Here is an 18232-nt window from a genome sequence, read left to right as displayed (position 1 = left end):
TCAAAATCTATAATCTTTCACTTTTAATACCGTTATCTGACTGCCTCCTGTCTCACCCTTGAAAAGAGTGAGGACCATTCTTCACAGTGGGAAATGGTTATATATATGGAAAAAGCATGCATTCGATTATTTTGCACTTTCATTCCCAACTGATAATCATCTCTTCTATTGAAATACAAAAAGAAATTCCATTGTGTGGCATACACAAATTGATGTTGCTATCTAAGCAGTTTCCTGCAAACACACTTGGATGTCAACTGTATGAATTATGCACATAAACACATAATGAGAAGTAGTAATAGGTGGATGAGTAAGAAGAAAAGAGAATAACTAGGGTGCCTCATCCATAGTAAGATATGGATGAGGTCCTCTTATTTTTGGAGAAGTTGTTCTCTGTAGTAATAAAGTATACACATACACATCCCTCAAATTAATCTGAGGTGCAATATGAGGGGCATATAAGAAAAATGATTTGCATAGTAATGGGTTCTAATGTTCATTTTCTGATAAGCCTAGTTTCCTACAGCTATTCATACTATTGTTTTGGTGTCCTAGAACATTACACTCCCTTCTTCTACTTTTTATAAAGCACCAGCCTCAGAAGCTGAAAACACAGCTGCTGAAGGACAGAAGAGATAGATGGCACAAACCATAGCTTGAAAACCGTATGGCAAGATATAGCTCATTTCAGCTTATGTATCAGGCTAAACTCCTGCCCTTGCCATTGGGAGACAGGCTGCATTCCACATTAAGACGCCTGTGCACTGTCTTTTCAGATTTTGCTTTAAGTTGCTTTACATCTGATCTAGTGTCTTTGACAACAGCTTCTGAGACTTACACAGAAGTTTCACCTAGATCAGAGAACCAGTAACTCTACAACCTCAGGCTTCACCTCAAACCACAGGCTAAACAGAGGCAAAGTACATTTCAGCTAATGAAATCCAGGTTTGATTTGAAAACCAGACTTCACTGAAGCCAACACTAAGGCAAGGTGATGGGCTACACAGCCTCCCACAGTCTCACAGCTGTGTTGAGTTTTTGCCTGTGGACATGAGACATTGGGCAAAACTCAAAGAGCGGTGTTCTGAGAGCAGCTACTGACAGGGAGATCACCTCAAAAATGCCAAGGGATTATCTTCTTCCACTCCCACAGAAGCCATGCATGAGCAGCCAGGGGTGAACTGGTGCCAATGGGACCAGTCAGCTCAGCAGAAACTCCTTCTGAAATTCCCATCACACCCCTCTGCTGCCCCTCCATAGGGAAATTACAGCTAGACCCCCCAGACTGGGGCCAGGACCAGAATCCGAGGGCAGTGGGAATAATAGTCAGGTCAACATTGCAGCCCTTCTGCTTGGGAAGGGACACAGAGGACAATGCCTGAGATAGTACCCATGATGGCAGGGGATCAAGGTGGCTGGAGATCATAGCAGCTTGTTGCCAGTTTTCATTCTGGGCCCTTCAATGCAATGAAGCAGCATGAAGAAAAGGGTTCTGATGGAAGACCTTTCAGCCAGCTGAAACTCATTTGAACACCTCTATTGAAAAACTCAGCTCTACCTTACAAACCCCTTCCCAGAAAAAGCCAAATTCAAAATGATTAGGAAAGAGCAGGAGCTGTGATGTACCCCTGTTCTGGTCTGAAGGTACCAGGGAGACCTTCTGCAAGGCCACCAGTGTCACTGCACCAAAAATAAGAACAGCAATAGCTTGCTTGCTCTTTCTTGGAGGGAAAGTAAGCTTCTAAGCAGAAGCCCAGGAACAAATATTTACTAAAACATTTCCTGAGTGTCCCAAAGTCCTCAAGGAAGACGGAGGTTTTGTGGAAATGAGAAAATTAGGAAAATACAATGATTAAATGTATAGAAAGAGACATTAACAGCTCCTGTCACAGCTCCTTTGTCTTCAAGCAAAGATTCTAATTGTCACTAACTCAGCATTCGGTGTAGACTACCAAGCTTGGTCTTCTCTTTTTAATTGGCATTATGCTTAATAGTCATCATAGAACAGTAAAATGTTGCATATAAATGTCAGTTAATTTAAATGAACAGAATATGTCAATTAACCTGAAAATAAATTTAAATATTTCTTTACAGGCTGAAAATATCATGCTGGCCCAGTGTACCAAGTCCAAAAAACAGCAGTGCACTCCAAAATATGGCAAGTGCTCTTCTGATGGTGTGAAAAAATACACAAAGGAGATCCTTCTAGTGATTAATCAGTAATGCTAGTTACTGGTCTTTTCATACTTTACCCCAGCAAATGCCTAATATCAACAGTTGGGAAGCTACGGTAATACTAGAAATACAGGACTGGGGAGGGTTTAGTGTTGTTTAGCCAGAGGCTGTATGCAGTTTTTAATTTAGTAACTCTTCTCAGACTTTGTTTAGAACAGGATAGAGTGTATTAAAAGGTACGGTTGATAGAAGAACAAAGCCAAGTTGAATGGGTGGAGATGGAAACCAAAGAGAGAAATTCAGGTTTTCTATCCAGTCAGTTTCCACCAACAGAACCGATAATTAAGTACAAATTACACAAAATACAAATTAACATTGCAGCCTAATTCCATAGAACTCTCCCAGTGAAGGCCATGTAAACGGTATTTTGTGATATCTGTTTCTCACCCTTCAGCCTCTACCTGCTTAAAGAGCAATCCAGGGGCTTTGCCTGGTCAGCTGGTAGCTGGCTGAGGACCACCTACTAGTCAACAGACACCAGGGTTCAGCAGCTTGTTCAAATCTTGCCCATGGCTTTCACATGTGTTTTGGAAAGGGTACCTGAATTTCAGGACTGAAGAAGCACCTCGGTTTATCTCCCAAGTCTCAGACCACCAACCATTATATTTTTGCTTCCCTCTTCTAAATCGCTTTGATTTTTCTGGCAGGCCAGAGCTTTATTTGGCACTTGTAGCTCAAAAGCAAATAATCCAAAAGCAAAATATACCTGTTTAAAATGCATTAAGATACTCCTACAGAAGCAAAGCAACTATAAAAGAAAATTAAGTCTGTATTAGCCAAGACTGGTAGATTAATATGGTAAGGTTGATAACACAGCAGAAACAGAAATTACAGGTATCAGGTAAGAGTTTGGTGGAAAGCAGAAAAAGTCCTATGTGAGAAGACCGTACAATAAAGATATATTCCAGACATATTCCCTAGAAGTAATCTGATATTATGAACATTTCATGAAACGTGGAGAAAAGTATTCCCAGAATGAGCTTTGTAAAATGGAGGCAGGGAGTAAACCTTATTATATTCTGTATATTTATTCTATTTGCAGGTTGTTTCAAGACTGAACCCCATCAGGTTAGTTGAGCAATGTAGCAGCTCTTGACACACACATATAGTACAGAGAGGTGGCAAGAAAATTTGTACTTTAAATCCAGACAGAGCATTCCTTATTGCAACCAAAGGCAGTGATAACATCCCACAGTACAGAGCAGTAGGAAGAATTGGGAACCCTCTCCATTCAGTCAGACACAGAGCCCAGGAAAATGAACTACAGGGACCAAGATGGACAGCCAGCCACCCTGTCAGTGTCCTGTTCTTCATGGTTAGACAAGATTCTTCAAAGATGATGCTTTCTCTTCATCCATCATTGCCTCTTTCAGACAGAAGCTCACACAGAGCTTATTTTAGATTTGGTAGGTGTAGAGTTTGGGCTGCTGTTCATAATAAATACAATAATGGAGGTACATATCACACAAGTCCTTATTTAAAACAAGGCAAAATCTGACCATGCGGAGGTGTCTACTTAACCCATTACAAGAGAAATATAGAGATATTTTATGTGGGATTACTGAGAATTCAAAGAATTGCATACTAATTTCCAAGTTAGAATACAAATTGTAAAAAGAAAGAAAATTAAAACCAATGCAATTTTATTTCTTGCAAAAGAACCATAACAATTTTAACAAATTTAGAACAGCTGAGGAGGGAAAAAAAAAAAAAAAAGAGCTAAAAAGAAAGCAAATAGTTATAGCAGAGAACTTACCAGCTTGGCAATGACTTAAAGAACTTTTTGGCAAAAGTGGGCAAACGCAGCAGAACGATCAAAGTGGAAAAGAAGTTTTACAAACTGTTCTCCTTTGAATCATGTAGAAGTTGCAAAAGCTTGTAACCCAAGGTACTCATTTAACCTTTGGACTACAAGATGGCATTAAGCTGAATAACAAACCAGTAGCAGCAGCTGGTAGATAAAGCTCGTTCACCTGCTGTACAGTTCAAGCTGCCACCTTTTTATAGTAACACGTTTGTTAAACTTTTCAGAATAGCAGAATAGAAGCCTACATTTTATCATCACTACATTTCGTCCCAATCACACATGAACACAAGAAACACTTTGCTTATTTAGCTTGGGAGAGGAGAAGATGGTCCTCTGAGTTAGTGAAATCAATCTTTTTCCCTCAATTTTCTAAAATCAATGAAGATGAGATTAAATGTATTACCATATTATATAGGTAGGATCAGGCTGCCTGTCTCTTATCTTTTTGTTATTTATTTCAGTAAATTGACAATTGCATTTCATGAAAGTATGACATGAGTATTGGGCCTACAAGGATGCTGGGGAGGGACTCTTCATCAGGGACTGTAATGACAGCACAAGGGCTAATGGTTTCAAACTTAAACAGGGGAAGTTTAAATTATATACAAGGAAGAAGTTCTTTACTGTTAGGGTGGTGAGGCACTGGAATGGGCTGCCCAAGGAAGCTGTGAATGCTCCATCCCTGGCAGTGTTCAACGCCAGGCTGGACAGAGCCTTGGGTGAGATGGTTTAGTGTGAGGTGTCCCTGCCCATGGCAGGGGGGTTGGAACTTGATGATCTTAAGGTCCTTTCCAACCCTAACTATTCTATGATTCTATGACACTAAAACTATTCTTTCTCCCTGCTTTGTTTTGCAGATTAATTGGAAACCTGTTTCAAGGTCACTGCTTCAGGCCCTGTCAGACAATGTTAACACCAGTCTTTATGTCATCGAGCATGAGACAAAGGCTTCTTTGAAGTTAGACCTCTTTACAGATGGTGGAGAAGACAGCAAATGTAACACTGACCAGTCAGAAGAACCTAGCAATAACTTAGACATAAGCCTAAAGCAGAAAGAAATCCCTGAAGAAGTAGTAACAAGTGAAAAAGAAGGAATCATTTCCATTACCGTACCACTCTTGAGTGACTACACTAGCATGGAGATCAGCCAAAAAGCCTTGATGAGCCTGACAGTGAAACTGCCTGCAAGAGTTGTTCATCCTCATCTGAAAATGGAGCTAAGCAGTAAGCCAGCACAAACTGAGCATGAGCGTTTGTTTGCTCCCCAAGACTACCTCAAGCAAAACCAGCTGGTACTCTTGACATCTGGACCAAATTTCATGGGACAAGTCAATTCAAACTGAAGCCGTAATTTCTTCATATTTTTTTCAAATTTCAAAATATAATTTCCCATACTGTAAAATCCAGTTCCAAAACCTCTAATGCTTAAATGAAGCCATTAGGACCATGTAGTGTTACTGTAAAAATTGGCCAGAGAAATTCTCTAAGACTCAATTTGGAGTTTAGAGAGCAGCATTCTTCATTGCAGCACTGGGTGCACATGCAAATTGTTTTGCAAAGGTGAATGCCCCCATTACTTGCCGGCAGCAGCTGTATATTTAGCATATTCATGCATACTAACAAATTTTCCATGAGATTATTTACATATTCATGCTATTTCCATGAATTAATTATAATATTTGCATCCTAATTACATGTGCTCTTTCTTGCTGAGTGGGGGTCTCTGATGGCTGCTCACTGTGTTTACTGAATGACCTCAGTCCTTGCTCATGTTTGCAAGGTCCCAGTGCTGAGTTAGCAGCTGGTATGTCTTTGCTTCTGTTCTGCTCCATGTTGGATGCCACTCTGCTATCTTGAAAGCTGGCATCCTCGGTCTTGTTTATTGTCTCCATAGCTGTTATAAATCCTGTGATGTTCCTTCCCCCGTCAGCTGGAAATACCTTTGTCTCCACATGTTAGCAAGTTAGAACAATTTACTGTATTTTACTATGTTAGTTTAAAGCCACACACACTGTTAGTTTAAATCTGTAATTAAGCCTACAGTAGGACAGTTGTGACAATAGTATCTACTTCAATAAAATTCCTTGGTGAGATAGATTCATTATGTAATTATATTAGCTATTTCACCACAGTCAATTCTGTGGAAAATCCTATTGTCTTCACACAGGCAAAACTTTCAGGGAACTGTATGAAAAACCTTCCAGTGAGGTACCTCTTGTTAGATGCTTAGTGCCAGGGCACTCAGGAAGCCATTTCAAGGCAGAATGTCATCAGGAGAGTTCACTATGACCAGTTTAAGACCCAATTTTCAGATCTGATAATCTCTTCAGGAAAAATTCCAGCAGAAGTGTCTACCACCCCAAAAGAAGCTGTCCAGCTGTTCAAAGCTGGCCAAAAGAGTGAAAAGCGTTCAATATAGGAATAGAAAATTATGCTTATCCATCTGTGTAAAGCACTATTAAATGCTTTATATATTAGAACTTTACACCTTTATTTATCATAGATGAATAGCACTGTGTAAATGAGGATGATAATAAATATCAGTATTAGTGCTGGAGTTCTTACTTGCTTTAAATTAAAGCTATTTCTTCCATGTTTATCTACACAGGAATAGAAATCTATTCACGTTCTGTTATGAGATGCAGTTGCCGATACCATTTCACAGTGCATGTAATGATGGTATCTGCTGAACAGACCTCAAGAACTGAATAGATAGTTGTTATTCAGCCCTCCAAAGCTTGCACTGAGGAGAAATCACAGGGATATAGGGAATAAAAAGGTCTTCCCTAATATCCTCTTTATTTGACTCCCTCATGTATCTCTGGTGCAAGGAGTCTGAATTGGTTTTCCAGCTTATGAGAGCTGCCCACCCATGAACTCTGTAGGCATTAATGGTTTGCAGCTATTGTAGATAACTCAGTTTATTGTTGTTGTCTCTAGGTTACAGAGCATTTTATTATAATTATTTTGTGGAGAAATTGATCCATTGTACTGTAAGTACCAGAGGCTCCTTAGACAGACATCTCTTAAAATTCTCTCATTAAAAGTGAAGGACAACTCACATTCACACAAATACTTTCATGCATATTAGGCAGTATGAATTATAGAATAGCAATGCTTACAAAAAGCTTAAAAAAATTGTGTATGTCCCGCTTGACTGATTTATTGAGGCCCCAAAACAAAACCTGTTCACTTCCCTTATTTATATTCTCTCTCTTTATCTGTATCTCTCTATGTCTGTTAGAACTGGTAGGAATGAACCTGTATTTCACTGTGGAGTTTGCATTGTTTCTTTCTTAGCAGTTAAAATGCATTGTTTTGCCACAAAGCAATCTACCTGTTACTACTTATCCCTGTTACCTCTGCTCATTAAATGAAGGGGTAACAGGAGCATTCCCCACACCACCTCAAAGGTTTGAGCAGTCCTTTAGATCTCTTCATGTGTTTTAACTTCAACTGGGGGGCAGTGGGAAGGGGAATGATATTTGTTTATTGTTGTTGTTTAGTTCTTCTGTGGGAATTTTTAGTTCCGTTGTAAGGAACCCACAATAATCGCAGTCTAACTGGCTGACCCCTTCAGGCAGGTTATAGAAATGTGTGCATATACAGACTGCAGAAGCCTGCCTACCTCTACAAATAGGTATTTCATGTGCTGTAGTACTGTGCAGGTGGTTTCAGTAGGATGCTTAGCTTCAGTATTCTTAGCTCTGCTATTGTTATGTTAGGAGTGAAAGCTTCCAAATATGGAAGCTCAGAACCAGTGTTAGCAATAGTGAGAACTTGGACACTGTAAAAGTTTAGACAGTTAACTGTAGGTCTGGAGGCATACAGCATAGTGATTTATAGCACGAGGTATTATACTGCAGAGTTACAGTGTTTTTATATTTTATATATATATTTTATATTTACAAAGAGAGGAATGTAATATACAGTCTCTAATATGGCCTCTAAAAACATGCACAAAGCAAAGTTAGTACATACCTATTTTTTCTGGTACCCAGAGTAGATGATTTTCTTGCATATTTTAATGTAATATAGCATGGGGATTTTGTTGCTGTTGTTGTTGTTTTGGGGGCTTCGGGAGCTGGGGTTTTGGGCTTTTTTTTACACTTCAGGTCAGACTAAAGTGCAGTATTCAGACAGCACTGAAAATTACCACAGAGTTTCAGAGACTCAGCCTGGAGTAAGAGACTGTCACAACCACAGTATTCCAGAGGGTTTTTTTTCACTCTGTATTAACTAAATAGAATAATTACAGAATAGCTACAAATCCCCTAAAATCATAAGCCTTTGGGGTACTTTGGCAACCTTAAAAGACACCTTTGTGGCACTATGGCATCTGCACTTGAGTGTCCACCTGAAAGCAAAGAGCACAGGTGCATCCTGTCAATATCAGTCAACCCATTACTGCCACAAAAACTGTAAAATAGTGAAACACTTCATTAAAGTCCTGTATTTACAGAAGACACTTCTCTGAAAGTTCTTTTGACTGTGTCACAGGCTCTTGGTTTACCTGTTTCTCTCTCTGTTGATGGCACTGTTTGTCTACTGCCTGAATGTTGTTAACTGTATCCTGGTACTGCACTGATGGTATCTGTATGAAAGTGGGTAATAAAACCTGGGACAGCTTATATCAGTCACTTCTGAGCATTGTTTACAGAAGACTGCTTCTAAGATAAATCAATCCATGCCAATGGAGGGGAAAAAGAGGGAGGCAGGATGGGGACAGAGAGCATGGAATAATCTCATCCCCATATCTATTTTATTTCTACCGCAGAAGCACAAGTTTCATTAATAAAACTGAAAACTACCTGTCATGCTAGAAAAGGTCATTCACATCACCCATACTCAGAGACCCCTTTAGTGCTTCACAGAATCATAGAATAGAATGATAGAATCACTTAGGTTGGAAAAGACCTTTAAGATCATTAAGTCCAACTATTAACCCAACACTGCCAAGCCCATCACTAAATCATGTCCCTAAGCATCACACCTGCACATCTTTTAAACACCTCCAGGGACGGAGACTCCACAACTGCCCTGGGCAGCCTGTTCCAGTGCTTGTCAACCCTTTCGGTGAAGAAATCTTTCGTTAAGGTCCAGCTGAAACCTCCCCTGGTGCAATTTGAAGCCATTTCCTCTCTTCCTGTTACTTGTCACTTGGGAGAAGAGATGACAGTCACTCAATTGCAGGGAGCAATAAGGTCCCTCCCAGGCCTCCTTTTCTATAGATTAAATAACCCCAATTCCCTCAGCTGCTCCTCATAAGACTTGTGCTCTCTTATTTTCTCACACACAGCTTTCCCTGGACCAGGACAGAAGCAAACTGCCAGGGAAATCGTGATGAAACATGTTCAGGGCCTTACTGGAAACACTGGAGTTCAGGCAGGCTGGAGAGTAGCAGACATGCTATTTTAACTGTAAATTGTAGGCTGCAGCCAGTTTTGGTATGTTGCTCATACAGAAATGGACAGCAGAACCATAAAGATCTTACGGGTATTCTCTGACCTTTCCCAAACAGTTGACTGCTACTGTTATATTTTGCTGGTCATGGTTCAAGCCAAGATACTCGGCTGTCAGCAACCTTCAACTTTCTTGTGAATTGCAATGAAATAACCATTCTGGCACTCATTTCAAGTGTATGGTGGCTGGGTGTCATCAGATCTAGAATCCATAAAGCTCAGTAATTCCCTTTTAGTATGACAGCTGCGGCTTTGCTTTCACTATCTGGATGGCTTTGGTGCATTACATCTATCTTGAAATGAATGTAGCCGCTGTGACTTCTGTATGTTATATTCAAGCACTACACATTCAATTCTGGAACTGAGGCCACCCATGTTTCTGCAATTTATCATAGCTGTCTCAAACCAACTGTAATTGCCAATGCCCATACAGCATACATAGACAAGCTATTTATCTAGACACACACTGTATTGTAGCTTCTCAACACTGCATGGGCTCGTGCCTCATAAATACTAAAGCAGTAGCATGTAGTGACTCTGAAGTTCTAATTTGTCAGGTCCGGTTACACTGTGTCACGGAAATGTTCTTCCACTGCTATAGAACATTTGTGGAAAAGTTAAGATAAAATTGACATGAGATACATTGGCTCAATGAAAATTAACACTGTTAGTAAGGATCTCACTAGGAAAAAGTAAAAATATTTCCACTACTAACATAAGAGATTTTGTGGATGCTGAGAAAAGCCCTAGCTCCAATGACAGTTAAAACACAGTCCAGTGATACAAGATCCTGTTCACTCTATTTCAATGTTCATTCACTGTTGGTGAGAAGACCCTTGGAATTTTGAAAACGTAAGCAAGTGCAACTACAGAAGCAACACTGGAGAAGCAGTTGCAGCTTTAACAGAATACTATTTTTTTCAGCTTCCAAGAACAGTTGTGTTTTGGTTTTGATTTGTTTTTTTTTATTTTTTTAAATACTGGTTGATTATTGGAAAACTTCAAGGAAAAAGAAGGGAAGGTTTGGATGCAGAGAACAAGCTGACAGAACTCCAAGCACCAGGAACAAAATGGAAGATACTGTTTATTTTATCTTATACTCTTACACTTGTATAGTGTCCTTCCAGCACCCCCAATGTATCTTGGCCCTGAAACCAACTGCATTGCCTGAGAGGCTCAGTATTGCATATTGACACCATGGTGCTCTGCCTAATGCCATATCAGCAGAATCCAGCTGTACAGTTCCTATCTGTTTTCCACGCTAGCACATCTCTCATTGCAGTCATAGACTAAGTCCAGAATAGTTCATTTTCTCCTGCTTTAAATAAAAGCACGTGCCTGCTCCCAAGCATTTTAAATTACCTTTCCCCTGAAAAAAAAAAAGAAACAGTTAAAACAAATTTAATCAGGTAATTAGCTGCATGTAATCAAATGTAAAGCTCCAGCATACATCAGCCTCAGTCTCTTTGTGGTGGTCCAAAGCACCAGGTAATCAACTGGGCATATCCTCAAAGTCCAAATGAACCTATTTCAGATATTACTAAAAAGGCCCTGTAACCCATACACAAAGTATCACCTACTAATGTAAGAATAGGTACACCATATTCCAGTGCATTTTAGCAGATTGCTACTGCATTAGGTATTGAAATAGCAGTGGTCAGGTACTAAAAATAGTGGTGCCTAGCAGCAGGCTTGAAACAAAGCCTTTAGCACACACTACATCTAAATGTGCAGGATTTCAAACAGTATCTGAGGCATTACTGCAACAGCTCAAACGGGGGTGCTCCAGCACCGGATTTTATATTGCAGTGCAGCATAGCAGCTGTTTTTAAAAGATAACGCCCTTTCCACACTTCACACTTGTATTTTTTAAAATTCCAGGACAGATTCTGGCTTGAAAAATTTCCATTTCTCCACAGAACAACAAGTCTTAAAGGGCTTAAGAGAGTTCTTAAGAGAGTTCACTCTTAAGAGAGTTCTTTCTCTCTCAGGACACACGACCAGTCTGTGTTCTAAGCCAATGAAGGGCAACATTTTCAAAACAAGGCAGTGCTACAACAAACCCCAGACTACAATTAGGAAGTCTTGCTAAGTGATACACAGAACCATATTTAAAAAAATGAAAGAAGGATGTGCTGGGAAGGGAACATCATCAACTGTAGCACAATGACCCAAAAGCAACACAACCACAGGTGATACGGAAAGCTGATGTTAAAAGTTTATCAAATCACTGTGGTAAAGTCAATTTTCTGTATAAGCCCCAAATCAGCATCCTGCCTAAGTTCCCATCTAACATGAAGGCCTCTCTCTTGCAAACTGATTTAATTCCTCTGCCTCACGTTTCAAACAACTCACTTCCACGTATGCAGTCCTCTTCAACCAGTACAGCCACTAACCGCTCATGATCTACGCATCTCATCTTCCACTCCATCTCAAAATTACCTCACAAGTTCACGCTTTCATAATACAAAAACAGAGTGAATCTCACAGAGCTCTCGCCCTCCACCCCAAAACCCAAACCCCTTCCTCTGCCCAAAAGTCACAGCTTCCAATCAGCTAAGCACCACGTGGCAGCAACAGTTTACAAGGCTTAAATTAACTGTATAATCACCACCAGCAATGTTTCATCACCCATGTTAAGCATTTTACATTTCATGCGCGGGCCTGGAAGTCAGAACATGAATCAACAGTAGAAGCATCAGGCTTGGATAGTTACTCAGCCTTCTACGGTCTTCTAAACCTGAGGAAGACAGGGGACAGGAATGAGACTTGGTTTTATAAAGCTCCTGAGAACTATGATCTGGAAGGATGATATGGCCTTTAAAACACTAATTTTTGCCTTTATGCTTTTTACAGATGTCTGTTTCTCTCCACAGAGAGCATAAAGGCAAAAATTTCTTATCTTATAGGCAGAGAATGACATAGAAGCCATGAAACATGATCACTTCTACAGAGACATACTACTCTTGCCAATTGCAATTACGAGCTACTATTGAAATAAAGTTATACATCTGACAGAAGAAAGTTCTCGGATAAAGGAAGTAGGATTTTATGTTTTATAGTGCTTGCAACTATAAATTACCCCAGCTAAAAGTGATCAAAGGGAATCTGATTTATTAAAATGAATTAACTTATGCAACACTTGGCTGCCATCTTCCACCTAGCCATAAAAGCATGGTAAATGCCCATTTCTAATGCATTTCTAATGCAATGCAATGATCCAGGTCTAACATTTTCTTCCATCAAAAGATTCTTAAGTATACTTTAAACTGATAAATTCAGCATTGCCACACTTCAGTTGAATAAAGCAAGAATGCTAACTCCTGTTATTAAACTAGAAGAACACAGTATTTCAGTGACTTACTGCATGTCCCACATTATCTGAGAAATGGCACTATAAAGCAGTCTCCAGTTCACACCATAAACATACACTTGTCATCTTCCCATCCTCTTTGGAGATTAAGCAACAGCACAAACATATCACAGTCATAAGGATCTTTACTACATCAGGATGCCCCAGCTGATACAATTGAAACTTGGACACATCAAGTAATACACCTTACAATTAACATCATGAGCACCCAGTTGACATCTTCTGTAAGGCCATCCCCTATTCTTAGCATCCCAATAAACTCTTTAATAACCTATCTACCACAAATTTCCTTTGGCCAGAGGAAAATTTAACTGGGTACACCAAAACAAACCAAAAAGCACTGCGTGTTTGCTCCTGGTTAGTATCTACTATCTCATAACATCCTTCTGTTCATTCCATTTAATGGTTCATTCAGAAATACTGATCATTTTGTCTGAGACTGATCTGTAACACAGGTTAGTATGATTTACAGTACAGTTCAGACAAGTCTAGTCCTCACCTAGTCTTGATGAGACCCTACGGGATAACTGGGATGCGTAAATTGAATATTTGTGAGGAAAATGCCATGCTCATAGAAAGACAAGTTTTTAACAGTTCAGAAGACTTATTAAAGAAGTCTAAAGAGGAGTAGTCCTACAAAATTGAACAAAGCAGAGGAAAAATTGTGGAAAATATTACCCCATCACAGTAAGACAAATCTGACAAAAAACAGATGATTACACATTCTTTTAATGTTCACGTTTCATGTAGACCAATGCATCTGCTTTGAACTTCTAAATCCAGTAATCTGAAGCAACCCTTTAACATATTACTTCAGTAAAATTTAAAGGTTTTCTTTAGGTTCTACCTTTAAAATGAAAGGTAAAATTTGTAGAGAGAAAACCAGGAGACGCAGTCTTCCCACATCTCATACTGAAGCAGCACATTTAAGACAGGTCTAGCACCAATGCTTATGTCTGCCTGTTTTCTTAAAACAAGCAGGCAAACCAAGCCATCTACACAAGAAAGTTTAAGACTGACACTTCTTTATTCAATTTTCTATCCCCTCCTCTAAAGAGAACTTTTTTTTTTATTACTTAACAAGATTAGGTATATATATGATTTTGAACCACTGCCAAGACATCTCAATGTATTTCTCAGACGTGTTTTTTCCTCCTTTCACATTCAGAGGAGCAGCATGGTAAAATGCAGCTCTCTAGACTGAAGATGTGTTGACTAAATCACCTGATCAGTAGCAGGTAAGCCAGCCACAAGTCTCATTACAGACATAACTGCTCCCAAAAATCACAAGATCAGATCCCTACCAAACAAGTTATGTTGAGAAGCAGACCTCAAACTTCTGCTCCTTAACCATTGCCTGTTTAGACTCTTACACATTGTACAAAGTAACAGGGAAGCTTAAGTGAATTGTCATATGAAAACTAGCCATGGCAATAGATTGACATGTACTGTCAGAAGCTCTGCATGAACTCCTGATACTACTTTAAAAAGAAGAAAAAAAAAGAAATTGAGAAATACTTTATGCAGTCACACTTATTAACTTCCTGTTTGAAAGACAAACTTCCCTGGTGGAACTATGGTAGCTTTCTCTGGAGAAGAAAATCCCCTGCTAGGCCAGGGGATTTAACTAAACAGTGATGATACATTTAGTTAGTTAACCCCTCACCCCCTTTCATGTAATATTCTTGTCAATATCAGTCCCAACAGACTTACTTACAAAGCACTTGACTCCCTGGGGCAGATGTAGCCTAATAAATAAATTAAAAAAAAATTTAAAAAGAGAAAGTCGAATTGCTGCACAGCCATTTTCTGTATCTCATCCAAATTAAGTGATGACACCATTAAAACTTTGGGGCATTATTTACAAAAACAGCAACAATGTAATAGCATTGGAAATTTCTTTACTTGTACCATTTCATAGTTTCTTCACTAATGCAAAAATAAACTAAATTTGTTCCATTTTGGTAATGTTTGTTAAACTTGAAAGACCTACTTTCTTACCAGAAATACCGAACTTAGAGAAGGGGAACAGTACTTTTTGCTGCTGTATTGCTTAGGTTCTTGAGGTATACCTGATCACAGACCGTGATAGGTTCTGTGTGTAACAAATCATAGCTCCTGCATCACTGGGAAAAAAATACCAGAAGGGATATACTGATAGACCACATGAATTGTGCAAGTCAAGTTACTCTCCTGATGTTTCCAGAGAAGATCACTCATTCAGTTGATTACTATGAAAATGATGAATTTATGAAGTAGTAACTTCTAAGTGGCCCATAATTTACTCATCAGTGCAGCAGTAGTTCCACACCTTTGCACCAAGAAAGGTTTTACTGAGGAGAGCAACAGCTCACTAGAAAGCTACTTTACTGGCAGCCTCATTAACGACATGAAGGACTAAGAAACAAAGCTGCAATCATTCTTTTACCACTGCTGGTAAGTCTTTCATTTCAAAAAAGACATGCAACATTTTCAATTGAAGATTAATTTCATTAGCAAGTTTACCATGGAACATATTTCGTACACCAAAAATCTCAAGTCTTGTCTTTGACATTAGATTAACATAAAAAAAAGGTAACAAATTTAAGCTGAACCATACCAGAAAATATATAAACAGCTAAAAGTTTTGCTGTCCATGTTCTCCTGTATTAAGATCAACAATGATAAAACTATGATGACAATTTAAATAAAAAGGATTTTTTTCCTGTTGAATAGTAAGAGTTCACAGTTTCAGGAAACTATGGAAGCTGAAGTTTGTAGATAGCTTCTCAACTGTAGTATTTACTTAAACAATACAGAATCAAAGTACTGGAGGAGTGTCTCAAACTACGTGGAAAGTAGCTGCCTCCACAGACAACTATATTAAGCTGTTTTACACTGAAGAGAATATTGAAGAAATCCCCAGACAAATGTGCTCAGATCCTGCAACAGGACTTGCCTACAAATGAAATATTCTTGAAGTAAAAACAAGCACTGCATGCAAAGACATCTTTTAAACACCACTGACAGTTTATCTTACATTTAAAAAAAAAACAAACACCTGTTCATACAGTGTCTTAGTTTTCAATATTATTTTAATTACAGTTTTCAACATATAAAAATAAACCTAAGGTACAGGCTCAAACCTTTTTTTCTGTTTACATACATTAGCAAACAAAATTAAGTTTTAGATTCTCTTTAGGTAATAATGGTATCTACAAATTTCAACTGCCCACGCTCCAGCCTCTGGTGAGAAAACCACATCTTTCTGAACTAAGTGCCTACATTACTTTGGCCATTTACAGGTCTCAGCATTTGTGTCACTAAGTCCAATTCTCACTTTTAAAATCATGGTAACACCAAAGGCAATAATCAATTACTATAAAACTAGAAGTACACCAAGTGGCAGGCAGTACCTATAATATCCCCCAGTTTGCAAGTCATTGCTCAGAATACACAATTAGCTGGTTTACTGCTATAATGCAACTTTCACACTAACATTTACAAAATTCAAGACTATTTTTGTCTGGTTTTGTTGTTGTTTTTTTTTTCCCAAGTGAATGGCTAGCAAAATTAAAATACATGAACTCTAAGAAGACACTGATGCAGAGATAACTCAGTCATAGAAAACACGTACCAATCACTAAGGAATTACTGCTTGCAACAGCCATACACGAATGAAAAAAGTACAGAATAATAAGGACAGGTATGAAGTATAAAATTTTATCACACAAAGCAGCCTTTGCGTATCTCCTCCTCAGATCAAAAGAAATTCACAGAAATCCCTAGATCTAGTAACTATTACAAAAATACCAGTACAGGCTGAAGGCAACACAGAGAAGCTACCATGTAACAAACATTTGCAGTTTCAAAGTTATTTCAGGTATTGCCTTAGATGTAACTGGCCCAGGGAACACTAGCAAGCAATGCAAGCTATGCTAAAGGCTATGGCATTTACCTCCTTACAGCAGAGGAAACACAAGTGTCACAGCTCATTTCAGAATACAAGCTGTGCACAGGTTGCTGCTATTAGCCAGATAATTCAAAGGTAGTTCAGATGCACCTGAAACTGCCATTAAAAGAGAGCAGGTAATGCTAATGAGTAGGTAAAACCTACGTATCGGTGATGTCTCAGGTATTCTGCATGTTTCTAGATTCTAAGCGAAGTGCCTTTTTTTCTCCTTAGTTCTAACAATATTCTTTTCATATCATACTAATGTTTGCAATCAAAATTTCATCCCTCTCATTTGCGTAAGCCTATTGACTTTGATGAGTTTATCTAAGTCACAGCCACCTCTACTTTGAACTTGGAATCCTGTTTCAGTCACCAGCAGTTGCCTTCTATCTTCTTCCCTCAAAATCCTATGAAAAAGCCTATCTGTAACCCAGAAACACTGCTGTGAAATAACTGTAGCCACTAACAGAAACTTACACATACAGGCTTCACATGGTCTTAGCAAAATGGCTAATCACTTTTCTAAGCAATTATCTCTCATATTTTCAAATAAAAACTGACTCAAATGAAATTACATTTAAAACAGTAAAACTATCATGAACTACACTGTTCTCAAAACATCACTCCATGTAATCTCATTTATGCAGTGCAAAACCAAGCAATCTACCATGGCAGTTCAGCATGCAAACCAGTTAACAATGAAGGCAATTCCAATAGAGTATGAACACGCTTAATGGATGATGCACACAATCCTGCTGGAGCAAGCAGAGACTTCATTACTGTGCTACACTACCAGTTCGCAAACGATCAATCCTCTGCAGAAACAGGCATTTTACAGAACAGTAGTTTTCTACTAGTGGCTTTCTTAGGAAGAGGGGAACTGCAAAACACCTAATACAAATAGACAAAACTTTACCCTACAGATCTGCACAATATTTACAAAGCAAACCCAGAAAATACAGCATTTTTAAGAAAATACGACTTGAGGTGGGGAGGAAATGTCTGGGTTCGGTGGTTGGTTGTTTTGAGTTTTTTCCTTTAAAAACAAAACAAGTAAAAGGTTTTTTTGTAAGGGAATTATTAATTCACAAACAATATAACAGTGTGGTGCACATGGACTTATATGCGGGATAAGTTAGTTAATAAGACTGCCATCCTTCACTATTAATTTCCAAAGGAATGTTGCTTGGTTAACTGTACCCAATCCTTTATATATTTTGCAACTGATTTATAATGACTATGCAATTTCAGGATAAGAAAACTCAAGAAATCAAGCTAGTATCAGCTGAAACACGATACACTGCAAGAATTATAATTCCTCCAAAAAAAGAAACCCAGCTTTTCAAAGATACTATAATACATTTGTATTTTCACTGGTATAGACATTTCTAATTAAAGAAGCTGCGTGAATGAGACCCAGA

The 18232-nt window shown here is 38.7% G+C and overlaps 1 protein-coding gene across 1 annotated transcript in view; it reads left to right on the top strand.

Moving 5' to 3' along the window:
• Nucleotides 1-5926, top strand: part of LOC134160379 (interleukin-31 receptor subunit alpha-like) — a 29029-nt gene extending 23103 nt beyond the window's left edge. The window contains exons 14-15 of the mRNA XM_062612318.1: nucleotides 2095-2158; nucleotides 4900-5926. Of these exons, the coding sequence (XP_062468302.1) occupies nucleotides 2095-2158; nucleotides 4900-5385 (550 nt within the window). The 3' untranslated portion in view covers nucleotides 5386-5926. The remainder of the gene's footprint in view (nucleotides 1-2094; nucleotides 2159-4899) is intronic.
• The last annotated feature ends 12306 nt before the right edge of the window (nucleotides 5927-18232 follow it).

Source organism: Pezoporus occidentalis, unplaced genomic scaffold (genome assembly GCF_034315485.1).
Source record: "Pezoporus occidentalis ecotype Australia unplaced genomic scaffold, CSIRO_AGI_Poc_V1 ctg16, whole genome shotgun sequence".
In the NCBI taxonomy this organism is placed as follows: Eukaryota; Metazoa; Chordata; class Aves; order Psittaciformes; family Psittacidae; genus Pezoporus; species Pezoporus occidentalis.
Note: the sequence above shows the minus strand (reverse complement) of the source record. Positions and strands in the feature narration are given on the sequence as shown.